The 19,516-nt window shown below is 42.6% G+C and overlaps 1 protein-coding gene across 8 annotated transcripts in view; it reads right to left on the bottom strand.

Moving 5' to 3' along the window:
• Window positions 1-19,516, bottom strand: part of pik3cd (phosphatidylinositol-4,5-bisphosphate 3-kinase, catalytic subunit delta) — a 214,981-nt gene that overhangs the window by 19,680 nt on the left and 175,785 nt on the right. For all 8 annotated transcript variants that reach the window (XM_068016969.1, XM_068016966.1, XM_068016968.1 and 5 more), the window contains 10 exons: window positions 18,778-18,874; window positions 16,235-16,365; window positions 15,218-15,268; window positions 13,867-14,034; window positions 4,283-4,404; window positions 3,886-4,029; window positions 3,636-3,735; window positions 3,256-3,434; window positions 2,398-2,507; window positions 479-557 (listed from right to left, as the gene is read on the bottom strand). In XM_068016969.1, coding sequence (XP_067873070.1) covers window positions 479-557; window positions 2,398-2,507; window positions 3,256-3,434; window positions 3,636-3,735; window positions 3,886-4,029; window positions 4,283-4,404; window positions 13,867-14,034; window positions 15,218-15,268; window positions 16,235-16,365; window positions 18,778-18,874 — 1,181 coding nt within the window. The remainder of the gene's footprint in view (window positions 1-478; window positions 558-2,397; window positions 2,508-3,255; window positions 3,435-3,635; window positions 3,736-3,885; window positions 4,030-4,282; window positions 4,405-13,866; window positions 14,035-15,217; window positions 15,269-16,234; window positions 16,366-18,777; window positions 18,875-19,516) is intronic.

Raw genomic sequence — 19,516 nt, forward strand, 5'->3', positions numbered from 1 at the left:
GGTCTGTGACCTTTCATCAGAACATAGGTCACTTTTTTAAAATATTTTTTTCCCATCCCTAGTTGCCCTCAGCTGAATGGTTTGCTCGGCCATTTCAGAGGGCAGTTAAGAGTCAACCACATTGCTGAGAGTCTGGAGTCATATGTAGGCCAGACCAGGTAAGGATGGCAGATTTCCTTCCCTAAATGACATTAGTGAACCAGATGGGTTTTTACAACAATTGATGATAGTTTCATGGCACCCTTACTGAGACTAGCTTTCAATTCCAGATGTTTTTAATTAAAGAAATTGAATTTATTAATTGAATTTAAGCTTCACCAGCTGCTGTGGTGGGATTTGAACCCATGTCCCCAGGGCATTAATTATGATATTTTGATGCTATGCTCTCTCTTCCAAGTGGGATCAGTTTAAATTCTGTCCGTATCACCGTACAATTCGAAGAGTGATTCAGAAGGCGTGGTCAGAAATGCTTCATTACCTATAGTCCAGGCCCTGCTTTTTCCACAGAACATCCATTAGTTGAATCATCTGAATTGTCAACATGTCCTGCCGAAGATCTATAGTAAGGAAAAGATTCAGAATAAAACCATTTTTTTTTAAAAAGAAAGGACGTACATCAGGGGATCTCCAATGCTGTTTGCTCATAGGTGGTCAATGGAAAGGAAGAAATGTTCATGTTTCACTGCTAACTTGTCCTCTCCCTTTAAGGTCAGAGTTCAAGTGCTCCCTGTAGGAATCCAGGTTAACTGCGGCAGTCTGTAAATGGGCAAGGTTCAATTACAGCTAGATAAATTTGCTTGTAAATTTCAAGCTGCAGCTCAGTAGAACCCAGAAGGAAATTCCTAGCTTGCTTTCTTTAGATTGTTTTGCCTCTGTAACAAGCTAAAGACCCTGGAGTGTGATGGATCGTTACTAGATTTCATACATACCAGTGAATGCCCCACTGCTCACAGTGGGAGGATGCACTGTTTTAGAAAGACAGGGACCCTATACTACGTGAAATAGAATGTAGGTGTGTGTCACTTTAATGCTCTGCAATGTCAAAAACAATGCTGGCATTTAAGCTGCAGATCAACACCCTGGACTAGGTTGGCTGAATAGTCATTAACCAGATACAAACAGTGGGACTGACAGGAGGGAAGAGGGAAGCTGTAACATACACACAGCAGTTTTAATACTGTCTTGTGTCTAAGAAAGGGCAGAATATATGAAGTGGAAATTATCTCAATTTTAACAAGCAGTGTTTAAAACTTGTTCATTTTCACCCAACTTGGAGCTGCTTAAGTTTGTTGTAATTTATTTAATTAGCTGCAACTGTTACAAAAGTGAGAGTCAGGGTTGAGAGGCAATCACCTATCTCATGCTAGAATCAGGGAAATGTAAAAGTAATTTAGCTCAATAAATTTTGGGGATAAGTGTAATAAATCTGATCAGAATTACAAGTGACTGTGTACCCATCTCATCGAAACACAAAATTCTTAAATTCTTTCACCTGGTGGGAGGATCCAGGACTAGGGGGTCACCATCACAGGATAAGGGGTTGGCCATTTAGGACTGGCAGGAGGAGAAATTTTGTCACTCAAAGGGTTGGTGCATCTTTGGAATTCTCTACCTCCGGGAGCCGTGGATGCTCAGAGATTGAGTAGATTCAAGACTGAGATCAGTAAGATTTCTGGGCACTAAGGGAATCTAGGAATATGGGGATAGTGTGGGAAAGTGGAGTTGAGATAGAAGATTAGCCATGACCTTAGTGAATAGCGGAGCAGGCCTCTCACAGCGTTTGTGTGGCAGTGCCACCAGTGACTTGTACAGATGGCATCACAAGAGAAAACAGAACCAAAGAAACATTGCCACCAAGGTCAGGTCATGATACCAAAACACCACCCTTCACCACACCAGACAGCTGTCACCCTGGTGTTCCTGATATTAGTTCTTTACTTGTTAATGCTCCAAGATGTTTGGAGGCAGTCATGGTAAGAAGATTACCATGGTAATAGCAGGGCATCAATGAACTATCAATGATTGGGTGAATTGCTGGTCGTTGGCAGGAGTAGTTCTGGTTACGTTTTTAATCACCATAGTTTCAGACCTATTGTACATTCACAGATGCTACTCATGGTCTTATACCTTGTATAAATAATTTGATTTCACAGGTTATTGTATACACACAAGGCTTGTCCAGCTCCATACAGGGAAAGCAGTTCAGACAGGCAGGGGTGCAGTGTTGTAGCGCCATCTCTGAGCCACACTACCTTCGAGTGCAGTGTGGGATCGTGGAATTAGCCCACTGTTTATCAAAGAATAAATGAAGTTCTGATGATATCCACTATAGTGTATTCCATAACACTGAAGCAGAAAAATTAGAATAAAATTATAGCGACACAAAGATTTTCGTACCATCACCATTCTTGAATATGATACCCATGGGGTTCCCATCATATCTCTGATTTTTGTGAACAATCCACAGCGGTTTCATTTTGGAATCCATAAACTTGCATTTCTCCACCCTGAAAAAGCCAGTAAGAAAACGATCACTAATTTGGCTCATTTGAGTGGTTCCAGCATTTCTTGTTTTTAGTATGAGAAATATATCAAGTAAACTCCACAGCACTGGATGTAAAAATGACCACAACTCATTTTGGCCAGCAGTTATCTTTTCAAAAGAGAATTCCTTTCTTTTGAGTTAGTTACTAATCTGTCATAGTCTTTGATTGCTTTGGCTTTGCTGGCAGGACCTAAACTTCTTCCTTAGCCAATGTTCCCCTCCTTAAGACACTGAGGTCCTCATTGGGATTATGATACTAAAGGAGCACGCCACTCGTTAGTACCTTTCCCGGTGTCCAATGTTCACCTCGATATTCAGTGTAGGCGATCTGATTGACTGTGGGAGATGTCACACGCCCTACCTGATCACCACATACAAGCACGTCTGGTGAGATTTGCGAGATTAGGAGTGGAGCCTCGGCCAACATTGCCATCTCGAACTCAAGGGCTTGGTAACCACATTGAGTGCTCTTACCAATTCTTTAGCTGTGATCAATTAACTCGGCACAGATCAATAACCAATCATGAGATGTTCCAAATCTCAGTGGCTCAGCAATGGTGTCTTTACTTCCACATTATTGGGAACAACTGATCCATAAAACTGCTCATTGTAACAAAATCAACACCATCTCCGAGAATACGACAATGTCCGTTATAAGCTCTGACATTTACCACAGTTTGCACAGCAACTATTCAATTATTTTCACATACCAGAGTTCAGTGAGGTGGTGACTGGGATTCAAGGGACAATAGAGGTTAGAAAGAGCTTCCATGTAAGTCTCTTGTCTCATAAATAGATGCATAGCTTCTTTTGTTTTTGGTTTGGTTGTCTTCTGAGAGCTGGATTTCACAAAGTCATTGAGGGCCTTCATTTTCTTCAGTGCTTCACACTGTAGAAAAATACAGCGACAGATTGATTCAACAAACAGCTGCACTAACGTGATATCTATTTTAGTAAACTGCGATGTTAAGTAAGGGCTTGGTGCATAAGAATTATGGACACTCAACAAGAGCAGTGAGTCATATCACACAACTATCGCTCTCCAACAGTTAATGGCCTGAATTATTGTCCCAGCCATGCCATCACTCACCTGTTTCAACAAAGACTTCATGTGGTAGTTAGTCCCACGACAGTACGCCTCCAGAATTAATCCAAATCGTAGTGATACTGCTGGAAAATGCATTTCTGACCTGAAGCATACACAAAACAGGATTCATCATCAGAATGATTAATAAAGCTGAATGGTGGACCCCTCATAACTGTAAACATTAACAAAGTGGGAATCCAATCCCCATCGCCATGGTTTAAGACACTGTGTATAAATATATTGGGTCCTTTACCTGAGGTGCCAGAACAGGAAGTGTCCTATTTTTTTGTTGCTCAAAGCTCGGTCCAATAGGAACTTGGTTAGTTCAGCATCTAAGTATGGCTCATATTTCAGCACTTGCACCAGCTGCAACAGATACTGGGAGAGCTCTTCCTCACTGTGGGGCAAGGGGAAAACAGCAATACAAGAAAAGATTGTTCAACCAAATATATAAAATCAAACCTAAAACCAGAGACCATCATAAACTCAAATACAGTAACATTTTTCTCATATTAACAAGACAATCTGTTTATCCAAAACAAATCCAATTGGACAAATATCTTGGGAAATAAGGCCAACTTTATTGAAAGTTCACTTTCTGTTCATGAGAGATTTAGCTTACGTCACGTGCTTTCCCAAGCACTACATACCTCAGTTTCTTTATCCAGTTTATTGCCAACGAGCGGACATAGCGACTGGGGAAGCTATAGTCCAGAAGCTCCAGTGCGTTTAGTGCAGGTAGTTCTTTCCATGACTGCAGGAGGTATATCATCTGCAAGAGAAAATCAACTCCGGCTGCAATTACACAGTTAATTCCCCTGAGCAGATAGACATTATTGCACTGCATCAAATCACTGTCCATTCATTCCCATTAAACTGTATTGAGTCCAAAAGTAATAATTATCATCCAACATAAACAAAGAGGTTTCCTTGCTTACCACACTGAACATTGTATATGCCAATTACCTCCAACATTTATAACGAGAGTCAATCATCTCCTGCAGACTGGAAACTTATAAAATAGGTTTTGTACAATACCCTTTGTAATTATTTTCTGTTAATACTGAAGTGTTAACCTGCAAGATCTGAACAAGTTTCCGTTCTCAGATGGTTAAGATCTCCCACTGCAGTAGAATGCTTCATCAAACAGCAGGCTGCTGACAAGGGACCCAGGGTTAATTGCTTAGGACTTGAGTTTGTGGAGAAAGAAAGAGAGAGAGAGCAGAAAGTGCTGCTTCGAGCAGATATCCAGCAGAGAGAAAGCTTCTACCACTCAGATCAAAGATACAGGTGAAGTTAATTGCCATTGATACTGCGCTGCGCACAGCTCCATTATTTGAACTCCATCAACAGTCATCAGAGATCCTGGGGTCAAGTGTTTTTCCAAACATCTGAGTTCAGGTCTATCAATTCAGCAGCCACAAAATTTTTCACTTCCACAAAAAAAGGAGAATAAAATGACAGAGAAAAAGCACGTAATATTGGACAAAAACAACACACACACACACATAGATGAGAAAAGACACGCACACGGACAGTGAGACATCAACGTGTATATACACACATTGAACAACGAGTACCAAGAAAAGACACAAAATTTAATTTGATGTACATGCACCTCACACCTGAATTCAATCTGTCCACCCGCTGAGTGAGGCTTCACGCCAAAAACTAGAAGGTTTACCCTGTAGTTTAAAAAAAAAGTGAGCTGGCTGTTTTTGCAGTGATTTTCAACATTCAGAAGATGGTCCAAATGAATATTAAGTGTGAGCAGCCTTTCTTTCCCTTTGTAAGATTCGAAGTGCCACAGTGTCAGAGTCATAGAGAGATACAGCACTGAAACAGGCCCTTCAGCCCACGGAGTCCGTGCTGACCACCAACCACCCATTTATACTAATGCTACATTAATCCCATTTTTTCCTCTCACATCCCCACATTCCCTCAATTCTCCTACCACCTACCTACACTAGGGGAAAAAATTTTTTTTAAACAATGGCCAATTTAACAATCAACCCGCAAGTCTTTGGCATGTAGGAGGAAACCGGAGCACCCGGAGGAAACCCACGCGGTCACAAGGAGAACTTGCAAACTCCACACAGGCAGTACCCAGAACCGAACCCAGGTCGCTGGAGCTGTGAGGCTGCGGTGCTAACCACTGCGCCGTTCCAAGCTCACTGACCACAAGTATAACTACATATTTTCCTTCTTCCAAATTTTGAAAACAAACTAAAAGACACACACAAGGGTCTGGTGGTCTTGTTATGATGGTCACAGTGGGTTAGGCATCTATTATTCTCAGAGTAAAGCCTCTTTTAACATTTGTCTGTCATTGACAAGATGTCAAATGCCGCCCATCATTTAGGGACATCGCAGTAGGAGTCAATCAATAGCGCTGTCTGTCTAGAATCTAGAGCTAGACAATCCTTTTCATGATTTATTGATAACACTAATGGACTCAGCACACCTTAGGTTTGATAAATAAACCCTTAGAGCTTCTTGGCTGGCCAGACATTTTGGAAACAGACTGAACTTTAATGAAGGGAGGAGGGGACTTTTTGCAATTGGGTGCAGTAAAATGGAATTTTCATTTGCATATTATTATGACCGAGGCGGGAGAAGTAAACTGTTTATTCTAGTTCTACTTCTCCACCTCCACGGGTCCCAGAATAAAACACACCAACCAGGTTTCTTTAATAAACAACAAAATTATCAATTTTTATAAAACAAGTCTTAACCAGTAATCAAGTAAAGCATAAACACACAGATTGAAATATTAAAGTTCCCTTTTTACCTTAGCCACTCACACATACACCAGTTAACTGGAAAAATAACGGATTTTTGTTTTTAGAGCTCTATTACAGACAAAAAAAAACACTTGGGCTGAATACTTGCTCATTCTTGAAGCAACAGCAGATGAGATATGTTGTGTTCCAAAATTGGCATACAGTCTGGCCTCCAAGTACATGTAGACCGGTCACTGGGATCTTTTAGAACAGTTCTTTTCAGGTGGTGTTAAGAATTAATTTAGCAGGTTTTTATTCAAAGACAGGAGACGAGATGAATTGACACAGTGGACTTCTTGGGGTCTTTTAGAGAGGTGCTGGAAAGCTGAGCTGGGTTGTGGTCTTCTCTCCTTCCTTGGAAGTTCTCTCCCTTTTTATACAGTTCAACCCCAACTCAAAACAATTCAAAAGCCAAACAGGAACTCAACCTTTTGACCTCCAACAATCTTAACCTGTCACTTCTTTGTAAACAACTTCTCCAGGTGTCCAAAGTCCTCTGTTGTTTATTGAACTGGAAGTCTGGTGGTTTCCCGAAAAGGCTCATTTTCCTCACAGACTGCCCCTTTTAATAAAACGTTTCCAGGGACTGTTTTTTTCAAAGTCAAGTTGCCTTTCCATGCTGCCCTTTGAAAACCCCAAAGTTCAACATTTCTTCAATCTTTCAAAAATGAATCCTCAAAAAATATATTTAACAAAACAGAGGCACTTTCATAACAATATGAAAAACCCGAAAGCACTAATCTTTCTCACCTGGGTTGTTACTGGCTGGCCCAGGTGTCAATGAATAACTGTGATTGGCACAACACATGAACATTCGGTGTCAACTGTGGCTCAGTGGGCCGCACTCTCACCTCTGAGTCAGAGATTGTAGGTTGAAGTCCCATTCCAGCACTTGAACACAAGAATCTAGGCTGACTCTCCAGTGCAGTACCGAGGGAGAGCTGCAGTGTTGCTTGTTCTGTCTTTTGGATGAGACGTTAAACTGAGGCCCTGTCTGCCCTTGCATGGGCGGCACAGTGGCGCAGTGGTTAGCACTGCAGCCTCACAGCTCCAGGGACCCGGGTTCAATTCTGGGTACTGCCTGTGTGGAGTTTGCAAGTTCTCCCTGTGTCTGCGTGGGTTTCCTCCGGGTGCTCCGGTTTCCTCCCACATGCCAAAGACTTGCAGGTTGATAGGTAAATTGGCCATTATAAATTGCCCCTAGTATAGGTAGGTGGTAGGGAAATATATAGGGACAGGTGGGGATATGGTAGGAATATGGGATTAGTGTAGGATTAGTATAAGTGGGTGGTTGATGGTCGGCACAGACTCGGTGGGCCGAAGGGCCTGTTTCAGTGCTGTATCTCTAAACTAAACTAATCCCATAGCATTATTTCAAAGAAGAGCAGGAGCTGAGTTAGACAGATTTTTGATCAACAAGGGAGTCAAAGGTTATGGGGTGGGGAGGGGGGGGCGGGAGGGGGGGAAGCAGGAAAGTGGAGTTGAGGCCATGATCTCATTGAATGGTGGAGCAGGTACGAGGGGCAAATGGTTTACTCCTGCTCCTATTTCTTGTGATCTTATGATGTTCTGGCCAATATTCCTCGCTCAATCAACATCATAAAAACAGATTATCTGGTCATCATTATTTGTGGGAGCTTGCTGTGCGCAAACTGGCTGCCATGCTTCCTACATCACTTCAGTGACTAAACTTCAAAAGTACTTCTTTGTCTGTAAAATGCTCTGGGACATCTAGAAGTCGTGAAAGGCTTTATATAAATGCCAGTCTTCCTTTCTTTCTGTCAGGTACAGGATTAATCATTTCGATTTTATAAATAATGGAATTCTCTAAAGAATTTTTATTGCCATTACTCCAAGTTCATTAGTCCTGGTTTCCTACAGTTGCAACTCTGTTCTTTAAAAGGAATTTAGTTAGAAGCCAACTTGTTAATAAAAAATAAAAGGATCTCTTGGCACGTTCTTAAAAAATATGATCGTTTCCCATTTGTACAAACGGCCCAAAAATGTCCCTCAGTCATCACTCTGTCACCTCCAGGTCTCAAACAGGATGAGGCAGCTCTATCACTCGAAATTTGTACAGTTTGACTCCAAAACTATGAAGCTGGGGCAAACTCCACCGCTGGAGAGTCTGCTCACAATGAATGATTACTTGAGTGAGGTACCAATAAACTGCTGGTCACCAAAGGGACTATTGCCAGGTAAACAAAGTAGTAAGTTGGGGCAGGAAATTAAATAAACACTCCTTTTAAAATAAAAACACAAATTACAGACTCAGTGTCTCAATACGTATTGATTGTTGGTGTTTTTGTATCTTCAAACATTCCCCTTGGAGAACAGTATGAAGTATTGGAAGGATTCACAGGGGAATTACAATCTGGGAGCTCTGCCACTGGAAATGTTCCTTCCTTTACCATCCTTATACCAGTGATGGGCTGATTAGTTCTTTACAGCTGGAGGTTTTTATGAGCTCCCATTACCCTCTTGTTGAGGGGGATACTCAAGTATCCCGCTGGATGTCAACACAGAATTCCGAGCTGGAATTGTGGTCTCGCTCTCTTGAACAGGCTGGATTTGAACCTTGTATCTTCTGACTCAGGGCTGGGAATGCTACCACTAAGCCAACTCCCCACATTTTTGTACATCTGCCATCATTGCCTCATCAATATATCCAGCAAAAAGTCTAAGTCTTATGACTGTTGAGGAATAAAATCTGTGGGTACTGACGGCTGATTGGTTAAGGTGATGGATTCAGAATTTTTCAGGGCAGCACAGTGGCGCAGTGGTTAGCACCGCAGCCTCACAGCTCCTGCGACCTGGGTTCAGTTCTGGGTACTGCCTGTGCGAAGTTTGCAAGTTCTCCCTGGTTGGGTTTCTGCCGGGTGCTCCGGTTTCCTCCCACAGACAAAGACTGGCAGGTTGATAGGTAAATTGGCCATTGTAAATTGCCCCTAGTGTAGGTAGGTGCTCGGAGAATTGAGGGAAGGTGGGGATGTGGTAGGGAATATGAGATTAATGCAGGATTAATATAAATGGCTGGTTGATGGCTGGCACAGACTTGGTGGGCCGAAGGGCCTGTTTCAGTGCTGTGTATGACTATCACAAAGCAATCAGTCCTGACCTCCTGCAATTGGGTAAAGCACATTCTGGGAAAATAGCCTAGTTCATAACTCACACCATGAGCAGGCTGAAAATAATGACTGCAAATAACTCATAACCAAGAGGAAAACATGTGTGGGGAGGTTAGAAGTGAGAATATCGGAGGAGATAACAGGCACTTTTCTGGAAACAGTGTTCTAACTCAGTCGGGAAACGAAAATTGTTTTTCTCAAGTTTCTCAGTTTTCCTGTTTAATCCAGGCCACATTATACTCAATATTCACAGTCTGTGTCTGTTAGAGGTATTTTCAGCAACTAACAATTCGTATTTAAAATGAATAGTCTCACAACAGTCTGCAGCATACGAACATACAAATTAGGAGCAGGAGTAGGACACTTGGCCCTTCGAGCCTGCTCCGCCATTCAATAAGTTCATGGCTGAACTGATTACTCCACATTACCAACTACCCCCGATAACATTCCACCCCCTTGCTTATCAAGAATCTATCTACCTCTGCCTTAAAAATATTCAAAGACTCTGCTTCCACTGCCTTTTGAGGAAGAGAATTCCAAAGACTCACGACCCTTAAGAAAAAATTTCTCCGCATCTCTGTCTTAAATGGGTGATCCACCTCAGGTCCATTCATCACCTGGGTTTGGAGGACCATGACGGGGGTGGAGGGCAGGTTATATATGAAATATCCTGGAGGTGACACTGGAGGATCATCTGAAAAGAAACTGCCTGAAGAGGTTCAGTCTGTACAGAATCAAATCGAGTGTTCATTCCTGACAGCAGCCAATACATCCACAGATCTTGTCACTGTCGCCAGGTTCATCCCTGACTGGTGCTGAATTAACTGATCTCAGCTGAGGCAGGAGTCAGGGATTGACAATCAGTGGCCCTGGGCTATTAAGGGGAGGGTGGGGGAAATTAGCTAATGCTTCAGCTCCCTATCCAACCAGCCCTGCTACACCCGCAGGTGTATCATTCTACTGTAAACGTGAGGTCATCCAAAACTCTGTCGCCCGCGTCTTAACTTGCATCAAGTCCTGTTCCCCTATCACTCCCGTGCTCTCTGACCTACATTGGCTCCTGGTCAGGCAACATTTTGATTTTAAAATTCTCATCCTCATTGTCAAATCCCTCCATGGCCTCGCCCCCTCCCCATCGCTGAAATCTCCTCCAGCCCCACAACCCTCCAAGATACCTGCGTTCCTCTAATTGTGGCCTCTTGTAAATCCCCGATTTTAATCACTCCACCATCGGTGGCCTCGCCTTCAGTTGCTTAGGCCCCAGGCTCTGGAATACTCTCCCTACACCTCTCCGCCTCTCGACCTCGCTTTCCTCCTTTAAGACGCTCCTTAAAACTTACCTCTTTGACCAAGCTTTTGGTCATGTGACCAATATCTCTTATTGTGGCTCAGTGTCATACTTTGTTTTATAATACTGCTGTAAAGCGCATTGGGACTTTTATTTATTACGTTAAAGGTGCTATATAAATATAAGTTGTTCTTGTATTGGGCGAGGCTGCGATCACTCTTGCTACTAATTCCCTCTGTGGTCCTCAGTACCTTGCTCTACAGCAGCGAGGCCTGGACAACGTATGTCAGCCAAGAGCGACGTCTCAATTCATTCCATCTTCGCTGCCTCCGGAGAATACTTGGCATCAGGTGGCAGGACCGTATCTCCAACACAGAAGTCCTCGAGGTGGCCAACATCCCCAGCATATACACACTACTGAGTCAGCGGCGCTTGAGATGGCTTGGCCATGTGAGCCGCATGGAAGATGGCAAGATCCCCAAAGACACATTGTACAGCGAGCTCGCCACTGGTATCAGACCCACCGGCCGTCCATGTCTCCGTTATAAAGACGTCTGCAAACGCGACATGAAATCGTGTGACATTGATCACAAGTCGTGGGAGTCAGTTGCCAGCGTTCGCCAGAGCTGGCGGGCAGCCATAAAGACGGGGCTAAAGTGTGGCGAGTCGATGAGACTTAGTAGTTGGCAGGAAAAAAGACAGAGGCGTAAGGGGAGAGCCAACTGTGCAACAGCCCCGACAAACAAATTTCTCTGCAGCACCTGTGGAAGAGCCTGTCACTCTAGAATTGGCCTTTATAGCCACTCCAGGCGCTGCTCCACAAACCACTGACCACCTCCAGGCGCTTACCCATTGTCTCTCGAGATAAGGAGGCCAAAGAAGAGAAGAGAGGTCAGGTAACCAGACACCACTCATTATCTAGATTCACATATCAAGCTTGGTTCATGTGGTTTAGGTATAGGAGGGCTGCTGGCACCCATGAATCACAGAATTGTTACAGCACAGAGAAAGGCCATTTACCCCATTGTGTCTGTGCCAATGCTCCGAAAGAGCAGTTTACCTAGTGAACTGTGAACCAGCATGACTTAGTGCCTGCATATTTGTTTTTAAAAGAAAAAAAATCTCACGTAACGGGAAGTAACAGCGTACGTGTTGATATGTAGATCAATTATGATATGTAGATCAATAAAATGTACTGTGTAGTCCTTCCCTTAAAAGAAAACAGCCCTGAGGTATTTGAAGCTGGCCTATTGTCTAAGTAGCTAGATCTCTGTCTCTCCAATAGAATGCAAGTCTGGTGCAGAAAGTCAGCAGAGAAATCTGGCCCAGCTCTGCAGTCTTGGCACTGAATGGTCTGGACTGTGGTTGCTTGATGACGCATTGCATCTGTACACTGCAGGAACTAGGATGAAGAATTAAAACTGCTAATTTAGTCCAATGTGCACTTAATTAAGGATTGTCTTCAGTCATGACAAATTCTCCATCGACAGCTGTGTTATACTCTACATTAAACAGGACAGCTTTCAAATGCAGAAGGAAAAAGGGTCACAATCCTTCTCCTGTGATGCAGCCCCGGTTGTACATTTCCACTTTTTCCCTTTCTTGGAAACCTGGCCTCCCCTTCCCAGGAAATAGAAGGGTGAGTACACTAAGTCATATGGGGCTGTTTGCTACATCTTCCATCTGGTCGTGCAGGATAAGGCGCCAAGGATGTTTGTCTGTCACACCCACCGCTGCTAGATGTGGGATCCTGTCCCCCACCCCACTCTCACTGAGGTGCCTTTAGCTTCTGCCTGTCCCTAGATTCAGACATGAACACATTCACTGAAAACGATCTGCCTGTCCACTCTTTTTAACTACACTGCATTTTGTGGGATTTTATTAAACAAATGGTTTTGTAAAAGATAAGACATTTGAGGGTACAACATCTAATCTGCAAAGTTTACATTCTTTCCTGTGCAGTTTTTCATCAGGAATAAGCTCATTTAAAATGGGTGACACCTGCACAAAACGAACACACACAGGATACAATACAAGTTCCCTTTTAAGACTTGATCCTATTTTTTCACTCCTTTTTAATTCCCAGTATTAGGTAGTATTTATTGAGTTCTGAAGAAGGGTCACTGACCTGAAACGTCAACTCTGCTTCTCTCTCCACAGATGCTGCCAGACCTGCTGAGTATTTCCAGCATTTTTTGTTTTTATTTTATATTTATTGCTCATCCCTTGTTGCCCTAAGGGCTTTAAGAGTCTGGTGTCACATGTAGACCAGTAGGAGTGCGAGGTTCCCTTACCTGGAATTGAGTTTTTACAGTCGAGCTTTCATGGTCATATTTTGCAACCAGCTCACAAATTACCAGGTTTATTTAATTCATATGATAACTGCTATGCTACTGTACATGCATTAACCAAATCCCATCAGTTCCAATTCCTATTAGAATCACAATTACAAATGGACGGATGGCTTTGCAGTGAAGCCCAGACCCTACACTTACAGAAGGTGACAACGCAATGACTCCCTGGTGGAAGGCCAGACTGTCCAACTGTTGATGCTACTTGGAACCATCTTCCAAGACAAACTCAAGCAACTGCACAAATTCCAAATACAACACCCAGCGAGCTGCCCTTTATCACACCCAGCAGATCTTCAAAGGAGAAACATGAGAAGTACAGAGGTTTAAAATATTCGTTAGGACATTGCCCTTAAACAGGCGGTGTGCTGGCAACAGGCTATGAAGGAGCTGGTGTCTACAGATCTCATTTACCGCAATGGGATGAAATCAGGCTGGGAGATATTGGTGATGGCAGTTAAATGCATTCCCATGAAATCCCACTGTTTAGGGTTTTTAACAAAAGCACAAAACTATTTGAAGTAAAAATTAGCAACTTTAAAAAAAGTGGCAAAGGAATTTCACACAAGTGTAATGCATGTGTCACAAATACAATACAGCACAATTTCGACTCCAAACCGTCAGCACATCCACCTGCAGGCCTCGCACTAGCTCAGTGAGAGCTTTACTCATCTTGCTTCTTACCTGAGCAACATCTTCATGTTTATTCCACTTTGTTATAGACAAAAGCTTAGCGAGGGCATCGGGGAACTGGTCACGAACTTCATATCTTAACTTCCACACGAGATCCTTCTCGTCTTCAAAAAACTCGGTGCAAGTTTTGCGTTCCATAATCTCCTTCAATTGCTGTTGCTATGTGGAAGTTTCGGAGAACACCATTACACATGTTTCTCAATCGGCACATTCTCTATCATTTTCTCCTTTCACAAGACAGTCAATGAGTATCAAAACACATTACAAAACTTCTTATGGAAAGGCCTCGTAAAAAGCCTGTGCACCCACTCATCTCCAAATATCCACTGTGCAGGTACTGGTGTCACCATGGGGTTAATTAATAACAATGGGGAGAGCTACAGTACAGCAATTGCATCAAATAACACGGCATTTAATTAATTTCAGCTCCTGTGGTTGAAGAAACCTCCACAGAGCTCTGGGAATAAATAAAGCACAGTGCAGTAACAATGGGACTACACAGAAGGGAAACACTGGCTAGTGACATCTGAGTCAAGCTACAGCTTAATGGGGCTGGTACTGTAATTATAAAAATATTCTTCTGCTCAACAGATTATGGCACTCAGACTGCGGGTCACCAGTAAACAGTAACAGTAGGAGAATAACAGTATACTACACATGGAGGAAAAGTAACTCCAAGTTTAAGCATCACAGGAGAGCAATCGACAGTGTACACAGCAACACATACTTATATATCGCCTTTAATATAATAAAACTTCTCAGGTGCTTTACAGGAGTGTTATTAAATTAGACACCATGTCACATAAGGCAATATTACAGTGGATGGCCAAAAGCTTGGTCAAAGAGGTAGGTTTTAAGGAGCATCTTAAAGGAAGGAGTGGTAACGAGTCAGAGAGGGTTAGAGAGGGAATTCCAGAGCTTAGGGCTTAGGCCACTGAAGAGATGGCTGCCAATGGTGCAGCAATCAAGAGGCCAGAATTAGATGAGGGAAGATAGCTGGGGCACATTACTGGTGATTATGCACATCACTGAGAGTTGCACACAGAACAGAACACATCACTGGTAGACAACACAGTCTACATGTTACTGGAGAGCAATATTGCTGTTTACCTGGGAGTAACTCAGTATGATCATAACAGGCAAGTGAACACAGCAAGATAGTAGGGAGTAACACTACCTTCACACTGCTGGAGAGTAACACATAATATACATGTTACCGGGGACTAACAAGCTTGCACAAGTACTGGGGAATAACTCACTCGGTTCATTTGACTTGGGAGTAACACATAACATACATACTCCTGGGCATTAGCGCGCTGTGCAGACATTCTTGGGGATTTACCTCAGCCTGTGATGCTTTTACACGGTCTCCATTCTTACCCAACTCAAGAATCTGAGGGAGAGAAATATATATTAGCAAATTCATATTTTAACAAAACTTTGCAGTCAAATTACAAAATTACAAGACAACGTAACAGATAGTTTGAGTTTTTTGTTTTAGAAAATTTAGATTGCTATTTTGTAAATATTCACCCGTGGAGCAGGAAGTCACTAATCAGGTTCAAGCATTATGGGCTCCCCTGTACCTTGGCAGGCAAGGCAGTCAATAGCTCGGACATATAGACCAGTCTCTGGGCTATGACAAGTCAGATGATCTCAGCCAGTACAGATGTCAAAGCTAATGGCAGATTGTCTAGATTGGGGCAGGGGAGTGACATCAACCAGGGTTCATGCTTCTCCTGATTGTCCAGTGACCCTTCTTAGAAGTGCAGGAGACTCATGAAGACTATCCATTGGAAGACTGGGTTGTGAAGCACTCCACAGTTGAACATCCCACAGACCCTCACTGCCTAGAATCACATGTTGCAGATGGTCACTTAGGTGATGTACCGAGGGGACGATGGGTGAGACTGACCACTGTACAAGTCAGCACCTTGGGCAGGGCAGTGAAGAGGAATATGATAAAGCAATGAAGCAGCAGAAATAGCCAGAATGGAGTTTGTTTAAAAATAGCCTCATGCCAGTGAAACAATTAAACACTAAAAAAAAAACACCAGTTGTAGAATCAGTTTGCCTTCCTCTTCTCCCGAGATTTTATATATCTTCTTTCCTCTTTCTCCTCCAGGAAACACTTCAATCTTCAGATGGGATCATTGGCAGGTAAGCTGCTATCTGATCTCTACTTTTTAGCACTTCATAGTCCAGAGGTATGTAAACATTGCCGGGATCAATGTACCCTTTCATTTCCCGTTCCTAGGGGGAACAGTTTTACTTTGGATAGGACCTTCCACTGCCAGTCTTGTGGAGTGAAACACCATCAGGTCTAATCAAACACTCTGAGATCCAATTCTGCACGTACCTTTTCAATGGATGGGTAGTAGATAGGGTGGGATACAATACTGTGGAAATGAATATGCAAGGCTGCAGTGCTGTCGGTGTTTGGGTTGCTCTGCACAGTGCCCATTGGGTTCAATAGTTCTCCCTTTTCATCTGCAAAACAGACAGAATTTACACCATCACGAAGTCTGAAACTAATCTATCATTTATTAAAAGAAAATGCTTTTACTCTCCCCTGTTCTTCCACATTTTGACGATTATAGAACTGTAATATTTGGAGAAGAGCCATTTCTCTGACATAAGTGCCAGCCCATTGGTGAGTGACGATGATATTTCTGAGCAAGGATCAGCGTCTTTCCTAATCCAGGATGCCAAGTCCCATATTCCAATAACATCCCGAAATTCATCTGCTCACATCCTCCAACATTCCACGAGTACTCAGCCTGGCCTCTGTCAACATGACAACGTGTAATCTTAAAAGGCACAAGAAACTAAACATCTGGGCCTGGATTTTGTGGTAGTAATGATGGCGAAACTGTCAACATTCATCATCATTACTCCTCCGAAACCGACAGTAACTTCTGGAGTCTGCACATGCGCAGTTAAATGCAGAAATCCAGACATTGCAATCAGTATTCCTATGCTTCACCACAGGGTGCTCTGTTGAGGTCCCCCAGTCTGGAATCAATTAGAAATTATTCAACTGATGAAAGCTTGTTCTTTTATTCTATTGGTCTTAAAAACCCTTTAAAAAGTTAAACCTTGTTGAATGAGCCGTAACTGGGTTTTTAGCAGTGCACTAAGTTCATATTTACTGCTGAACAACCTCATTGACCCTGGAAAATTAGATTTGTATTTCAGGAATATCAAATTTCTCCATTATGATAAAAAATCCACATATTTAAATTTAAATTTTTTTAATATAATATTTCAGCTTCTACCTTAATCTGATGTGTATGTCCCAATCATTTATTTAGCTCTCTATAAAATGATATTAAAAAGTGAAGGATAATCAGTGTATTTTACTTCCTGGTTTGCTGTCTGTGAGAATACTTCAATGTGATTGGCTGCTTACCCTGCTTGATGACATCACTGCTGATGGATGCCTGGAGATCCCCCTTGACTTGGCACCAGATTCAAACTAAAGTCAGGAAAGGGGAAATTCACACCACAGAGATCATTAGATCTTTGTGGGCAGCTTTCGAGGTCAGTGGCGAGTGCCATCACCTCGCTGCAAACCACGAAATCCGGACCAATGAGGTTAGATTTGTTTTGGGCCGTGAAACAAACCTGGTGATAGCCAATCAGCAGCTCGTTTTACACATTCATGGAAAGGAGGATTAAACAAGCTGCTAATTGACTATTACCTGGTCTGCGTGAATACCCAAGATGAATTTATACCCCAAAATGTTTAAACTATAATACAGAAGTAGTTTGGATTATTTTTGTAATGGTGCTGCTTCTCAATTACAAGTATAAAATGCCATCTTCCATAAAACTAAAATCATCATTACTTCAACAAGCTTGAGATTCCAAAGAAATCTGATTTACATTTAATCAGAGAGTCCACCCAGTGCGTGTGTGATATTAATTTAAAACAAAAGCTTTGAAGATGCCTTTCCACATCCACACTTTGCATAATGAGTAATATTAAAATTAAAAGATCTTTGAATGAAAATTCTTCAGACTGTTTGATCTCATTCCAGAATGCCAATTCTAAGATTTCCCTAGCATCTAGTTGTTTCTTAAACAGTCTTGTTTCCTGGTCTCAACCGCCCTTGCTAGCAATCATTCCCAGCTGTTGAGTACACTCCATGTAAAAGAATACTTCCTGATATCTGTCCTAAATTTGCCTTTTAAAACTCTGGCTCTGTTCCCTCTTGGCCTTATGCCATGTTGCATTAAGAGAATGCTTGAGGTTTACAGCCACATATTAACCATCTTAATTCTCGATGAGATTTCCTCCACGATGCCTCTTGTGGCTCAGAAAGCCCAACGTTATCAAAGTAATTCCTCATAGCCCTTCCCTCTGATGACCAGAGACCAGGCTTGCTGCCCCTTTCTCTTGCACTTTGAGAGCCTGGATGGTCCGATATTCCATGCTGATGGAAGGTGTGGCTTGGAGTGCTGAATTTCAAATATGAGTTTCAAACATTTTCACTTCTCTCGTTAACTCTACGGCTGCTTTAACAAACTGATATTTGCACTGAATATACATGAGATGCCGCTAATGGCAGTCTGGCTCTTCTTTCTTCGTTTAAACCAATGACATTGGATTTCTCTCTCACTCATTCAACTCTCACTGATCGCATCTGACGGTGTCCTAAAACTAGTTCCACATGGGTACAGTTAAAGAGGCTTGTATAATTCTTATTGTTAATTTTGCTCATGGCACAGTCTGGAAGAGACAGGAATTCTGCTGCTACTCAATCATCTACCTAGCCTTTTTGATTTGGGTTAGAGTCACTCTGATTAAAACAGCGTGATAATGGCCTCGCACTGGGAACGGAAGGAGGCAGTGTTGATCATTCCTTGACTGAGCAACTGAGCAGCTTTGTGTCTTACCAGGCACTGATGGCCATGTGTACAACCACACATCACCAGTCTTCAGCTGATCCTTGTAATCAAATACCATGGTGTTCACCCAAGCAATTGGACAATCCTGGAAAGAAATCAGAAACATTCACATCAGTAAAGGTACAGACTAAATGAGGTCAGATAGAATTCTTCAATGAATTCGTACTAGCCAAATGGAGATGTGGTTTATTCAACAAAGGAGTACTTCATCTCATCCGTACAATAATATAATGAAAGCTTTTATATGGGGCTTTATCCTCAGGACATCTCAATGTACTTTACGTACAAGTAATGACTGTGATGTTGATTGAGAAAAGAACAATTTGCCAATCGAATGCCAAGGAATCTGTTGCATCCACATCACTAGGGCAGATGTGGCTTCATCCAAAAGGTGGCGCCTTTTAAAAAATTTGATTCTTGAGAATGTGGGCGTTGCTGGCGAGGCCAGCTGTGGCTCAGTTGGTAGTTCTGAGACAGATGATTGTGAGTTCAAAGTCCAACTCCAGAGACACAAGCACAAATATCAAGGCTGACATTCCCAGTGAGGGAATGCTGCTGTGTCGGAGGTGCTGCCTTCCGGATGAGAGGCTAAACTGAGGCCTCATCTGCCCTGTCAGGTGACCTAAAAGATCTCATGGCACAATTTCAAAGGAGGAGAGCAGGGGAATTCTCCCCGGTGTCCTGGCCAATATTTATCCCTCAATCAACATCACAAAAAAACAGATTA

The sequence above is a fragment of the Heterodontus francisci genome, chromosome 37, assembly GCF_036365525.1.
Source record: "Heterodontus francisci isolate sHetFra1 chromosome 37, sHetFra1.hap1, whole genome shotgun sequence".
Lineage (NCBI taxonomy): Eukaryota > Metazoa > Chordata > Chondrichthyes > Heterodontiformes > Heterodontidae > Heterodontus > Heterodontus francisci.